The sequence below is a fragment of the Heterodontus francisci genome, chromosome 17 (assembly GCF_036365525.1).
Source record: "Heterodontus francisci isolate sHetFra1 chromosome 17, sHetFra1.hap1, whole genome shotgun sequence".
In the NCBI taxonomy this organism is placed as follows: domain Eukaryota; kingdom Metazoa; phylum Chordata; class Chondrichthyes; order Heterodontiformes; family Heterodontidae; genus Heterodontus; species Heterodontus francisci.
Genome location: NC_090387.1, coordinates 65,405,667 through 65,411,775, shown reverse-complemented (window position 1 = coordinate 65,411,775; position 6,109 = coordinate 65,405,667). Strand labels below are relative to the sequence as shown.

The 6,109-nt window shown below is 41.4% G+C and overlaps 1 protein-coding gene across 1 annotated transcript in view; it reads left to right on the top strand.

The window, feature by feature from the left end:
* The first annotated feature begins 1,803 nt into the window (after positions 1-1,803).
* hsd11b2 (hydroxysteroid (11-beta) dehydrogenase 2) overlaps positions 1,804-6,109 on the top strand; it is a 72,449-nt gene continuing 68,143 nt past the window's right edge. Inside the window, exon 1 of the mRNA XM_068049550.1 lies at positions 1,804-2,136. Coding sequence (XP_067905651.1) covers positions 1,866-2,136 — 271 coding nt within the window. The 5' untranslated portion in view covers positions 1,804-1,865. The remainder of the gene's footprint in view (positions 2,137-6,109) is intronic.

Below are 6,109 nucleotides of genomic sequence, written 5' to 3'. Positions count from 1 at the left end.
GGAAGAGTAACTATTGCTGCAGATGAATAGGTAAGAACCAAGTGAGGGCAGTCTCACTGAGCTGGACAATGGAAGAGAGGCATTTGAGGAGGATGATATATGATTGACATGTCAAAGGCTGCAGATAAGTCAAGGAGATAGAGGAGGGATAGAGCAGAACAATTACAGATGTCATTTGTGACTTTGATATTGGACTGTTGTAGTGCTGTAGAGGGGACGAAACCTGACTAAAGAAATTCAAACATGGAGTTATAGGGAAAATGGGCACAACTTTGATAGGCATCGTGTTCAAGGACTTTGGAGAGGGAGTTTGGAGATGGGTGGTGGTTATCAAGGGTAGCGAAACTGCGTATGGTTTTTTTGAGGAGGTGGGTGATGACGGCAGTTTTGAAAGTGATGAGGACAGTTTCTGAGTAGAGGGAATCATTTTTAATATGAGCTAGCACAGGGGCCAGGATGGGAAATTGGGTGGTCAGCAGTCTAGGGGAAAGGGGTGAAGGGAGCATGAGGTGGGTCTCATGGACAAAATGGAGCTAAAATCCAAACTCTGGGGCACAAAACGAGTGGTAGCGGTTCGACCACCCTTCACATCCTGCAGCATTTTCCTTTCCAGTTACAGCAATCAAGAAGAAATTGGTGTGGAGCGAGTGGGAGGGGGGAGGAATGTATTGGGGCTGCTAATCCCCAAACACCTACTTTATGCCCCCTGCTGAAGTTGAATTTGACTCCCAATGAGCCTGGGGAGGGATATCTGGGGGTCAGATGGGGGAGGGGTGACTCAGCAGCAAGGGGAAAAGGAGGGGGGGGGGGGGGGGTCGATGGCAGTAGCTGAGGCCACTGAACAGATGACCTCAATCAGTTTGGATAGTGTGCTGGTAAATTCTACGATCACAAGCTGAGTGATCTATTCAAGCGTATTTGAATGTTGACCTTGGAGTCATCATTATCGCCCACCTCAGCTACTCCAGTCCTCCCACAAAGAAAAAAGCATTAGGTATGAAGGTGGTGGAGAACAGGGGCTTCTGCTTGTGGCTTTCATGGTCTAAAGGTTTCCCAGAAATCGACAGTTTGTGTATCCTCCGGATGAGGTCAGGTGCAGTCTTGTTGCTTTTAGCCTAGAATGACAATACATTCACGGAGAAACCGCTCTTGGTGTGTTCTTTAAAATTTAAAAGACGCCTCTGGATGTTATTTAAATTGAATGGAGACGCTTATATTTAATTTTACACAGGAAATCAATTTAACCATGTTTTGCTGGGTTACTAAAATGCTGTATTGTAACATTTCATTTCAGAATGCACAGTACCCCGATTCCAATCCGTTCTTACAACTACTGCGCTTTTTCCCTTCCATTGGGAATTGAGGGACCTCCATGATTTGTGGTGAAATGCAATATTTTCTTTAAGATAGAAATATTGAATGTTACACATTTCGGTATTCTGCTCAATGTTTCATTAAAGTGGCTCTTGTGTTCTGAGAAGTTTCGGTTCACCTCTTCAGGTTCAAGTTCAGCCTCTTGGCAGACTTCCAGCATGAAATGACAGCCTATTCTTTCAGCCCCAATTTGCCTTTTTGCCACTTGAAAACAACATACGGGGGGCACTTCTCAATGAGCTAATCAGAGGTATTAGCATCGTCTCCCAGCTCTTGGCTGAAGATTTGAAATCGGGTTGGCTCTAGCTGAACTTCATACCCAACTTCCGAGTTTAAAAAAAAACTTTTCTTTAACTATTATTTAAATTAGTTCATATTTCCATAGTCCCTCCCCCTTTTGGGGCTACCCGCTCCTTTCGAACAGTATATAAATACCGTATTTGAATCAGTCGAGTCTTGGACCAGCTGCAAGTGTGTCTCTGCCAGAACCAATGGAGGGATATTCCAGTTCCTTTTTAGCTTATGTGTGTGTTATCACCGTGCTAGGCACTGTTGCTTTTTTGAGACTGGTCATGTCTGAAGTACAATTGACTCATCGCCTGGTCATTTGTGCAATTCTCCTCATTGCCCTGGAGAGGATCTGCTGCATGTATCTGGCAGGCTTGTCAGGGGTTCTGATTTTTACTGCTGCATGCTTACTTGCCTTTCAGTCACTTTCCTCTCCTAAGTTATCTGTGCAGGGAAAGGCTGTGCTCATTACAGGTAAGAGGCACCCCGTTACTGTTAACCGAAAACGAAATAAATGCAAATTGGATTTTCTTCGAGTGGATTTTTAAAAAAAAGCAAATGTATTTGCAAAATCAGTTTTTAAGTTGAAATAATGTGTTCTGTTAAGCTCTTGTTATCAGTTCAAATTGTGAATGAACAAATTTGAAGTTTTAGTAAGTATGCTTTAGTAGACCAGAGTCAGGCATCTGGTGCTCTGAAATGATAACATGTGTGTTTGTGCACGATCTTTTAACATCTGTGCCTTAGTTCCACAGTGGCAAAAAAAAAAATTTGTGCTGGCTTTGGCTTGACACTTCCCTCAGATTGATGCTGCTATTACCTGCTAAACTCAACACAGCAGGGATATTTTGAGAGTGCTCGCTATGCTGGAACCCTGGCAGAGCATATCCTAACACTGGTTCATCTCAAATTAACTACTTTTAAATGATTCCTTAAAGTAATTTTTTTTAAACATAAAAGTTGAAGTTTTCCTTTTTGGAAAAACAAAATCTAAAATCTCCTGGAAGTCATTTTGCTGATTTGGTCAACACTAAAACCAATTAAGCTAGTCTGGTCGCAGTCTGTAGTGAAGATATTGTGGTTACTATTTCAAAAGAAAGTATTGAAATAAGTTGAATATTCTTTTTGTGGCTTTAAAATTTGAATGTTTTACACGATGAAGTCAAATGGCTGGGAACTTCCCCTGATCAAATCTGAACACCTACCCGTCTATTCACCCAGATACAGACCTGATTCTCTCTTCCCCTTTCCCTGCCTCAATGCCCTCTTCCATTCATCCCCATCAATGTCAGCAGGAAAAACTGGCACTGCTTTAATTGATCGATGGAGATCAGACACTATTGAATTGGGCACTCCCCTACTACAATTATTGGTATTAACATTTTTTTAAAGTATGTCTCAAACCATTAAATGTTCTAGCTCCAGCCTATTTGGTTGTTTACGCATCAACACCATGCACTCACTGAGGCCAGGGCTTGATAAATGCCACTTTCCATTGATAAAAGAGGGTACTTTGCCCCTCAGTGCATTTGTTCATTATTTTAAATGAGCGAGTCAAAATGGGCCTATAATGACCAGAGTTTAGTAAATCTTGTGTATTCATACATCAGTGGTAGTTTATAAGCTTTTTTGTTTTTGTCACCCAATCATTAGGGGGTGGAGGGAGTAGGCCATTCAGCCCCTTGTGCCTGTTCCACCATTGAATTTGGTCATGGCTGATCTGCATCTTAACAAATATCTACTGAGCTCAGTTTGAAATTTTTATTCAACCTAATCTTAGCAACTTTTTTGGGGAGAGAATTCCAGATTTCCACTACTGTTCATGTTAGGTGTTTTCTGATATCACCCCTGAAAAGTCTAACTCTCTAATTTTAAGATCATGCTCCCTTGTTCTGGACTCTCCACCACAGGAAATAGAGTAGATAGAGAGAAAATATCCTGAACACCTCCATTAGATCACCCTATACGCAAAAGAATATAAGCCTTGTCTATGAAACCTGTCCTTGTAATTTAACCTTTGTAGCCCTAGTATAATTCAGCTGAATCTGAGCTCCACCCCTCTTGGACTAATATATCCTTCCTAGGGTGTGGTGCCCAGAACTGAATGCAGTACTCAAAATATGGTCTAACTGGAGTTTTTTTACAACTGTAACATAATTTTCACTGCCTGTGTGGGTGGGGGAGAGGAGGGGAGGGAATGTGTTTCCTCTGTACATCCATTTGTTTTTCAAAATTGCTATTGATCACCGTCAACTCCATAAGCATTTGTGCCCATACAGCCTCCCGTACGTGGTCATCTCATGTCAGTAAGTTGATGACTGAATTTATCATCAAGGAATGGTTTATTACTCAATGATACCGTGTTTGATGATTGAAGTGTGTTACGTGGGTTTTGTTGCCACAGTTTAAGATATTTGTGGGGGTGATAGGGGCACAGTAAGGGGAAATACTTACAGATAGCCACTAACACAACTGGGAATCACCTCAGCAACAGTTAAAAGACCTATTGAGGAAGGGGTCAGATTAGGACAGATGTTCTGTCTGCTATGGGAACATCAGCTGTCATGAGCATTGTGCACCAGCTGTATTTTTTTTTTAAAGTTTGCTGAGCAGCACAACTCACCAAGAAAGCGGCAATGAATTTTAAAGCGGTCCTGAAATGACAGTTACACTCTTTCCTTTTCATACATACGCGACATCCTTTGTTCAGTTCACTATTTTTCTGTGCTGTTTTTGAACTAAACTATCTTTCTCATTCACTTATGATGAAGGGTCACTGACCTGAAACGTTAACTCTGCTTCTCTCTCCTCAGATGCTGCCAAACCTGCTAAGCATTTCCAGCATTTCTTGTTTTTATTTCAGATTTCCAGCATCTGCGGTATTTTGCTTTTATTTCTCATCCACTTGATGTTTTGGAGGGAAGATTTCTTTGTGGCAGCAGCATTGTAATCATAGTTGGGAGATTTCCTCTTGTACATTAACAAAATCATAAACGCACTCTAAGAATGAGTTTACTCTTCTGCTGAAAATAGTAATCTGTGGAAATCTTATCATTGTTTGAGGTTGTTCACATGTATTGACCAGAAGAAGGATTCCCTTGGCCACCCTTCAATTATCATGTGGTGTTTCCACATTTGAGTTTTATTGCTCTCTGCATGTTCTTGTTGTTCACTGACTTTTTTGCTTTATTTATAATCTTTTTTCCAATTTAATTTATATTACTTTATTTTCCTCTGTCACTTTAGAAATTGCTTGCCTGGGTTAAGCTTTATCTCCTATGTCCATGCTGTCCCTGTGACATTCTTTTTTCCATTTCCTGAGTCTTCCTAGAATATCTGTCTGAGTATATTACCTTTTTCTTTTAATTAGTCACTTTCCCTTATATGCAGCTCACTTTCTCTGCACACCATCCTTCTTTGTATAAACTGATTAAGTTAATCTGGAAGTATGTTGGTATGTGGCTGGGGGAGGGGCATTATTTGCAGATGGCAGTTGATCTGAGTGGTAAGATGTTGCTGGAGTCACTGTCTGGTTTTAAAAACTTTACAACAATTCAGCCTTCCACCCAAGGCCTACACAATAATTGGGGATAAACTGCATAAATTATAGGTAAATGGAATGCTTGGGAAACAATCACCTGCATTTATAAAGCACATTTTAACATAGTTAAACATCCTAAGGTGCCTCATAGGAGTGTAAAGAACAAACAAAGAATAAAGAACAGTACAGCACAGGAACAGGCCATTCGGTCCTCCAAGCCTGCACCGATCTTGATGCCTGCCTAAACGAAAACCTTCTGCACTTCCGGGGACCGTATCCCTCTATTCCCATCCTATTCATTTTTTTTCTTTATTACTTGTTAAGGAGAATCAGGCAAAAATTGACACCAAGTCAAATGTGATATTGGACTGGTGACTACATGCTTGGTCAAAGCATGGGTTTTCAGAATGCTGTTAAGAGACGAGAGAGAATGATAGGGAATTGCATAGCTCAGGGTCTATGATGAGATGAAGTAATTGGGGGATGTAAAAGAGGGCAGAGTTGGAGAAACTGAGATCTCAGTGGGCTGTCAGACTGAAGGAGGTTACAAAGGTAGGGAGGGGTGAGGCCGTGATGGGAATTGAACACAAGGATGAGAATTTTAAAACTCAGGTGTTTGTGGACAGGAAGTCAGTATAGGTCAGTGAGCACAGGGGTGCTGTGTGAATGGGACTTAATATGTGTTGGGATATGGGCAGCAGAGTTTTGAATGAACCCAAATTTCTGGGGAATGGCAGGTGAGAGGCTGGCCAGGAGTGCATTGGAATAATTGAGTCTAGAGGTAATAAAAGGTCTGAGGGTTTCAGCAACTGATAGACCAAGGCATGGGCAGAGTTGGCTGATATTAATGGATGAGGAAGTGGGTCAGAAGCCTGGCTCATTGTCAAATAGTGCGCTGGTTGCAAA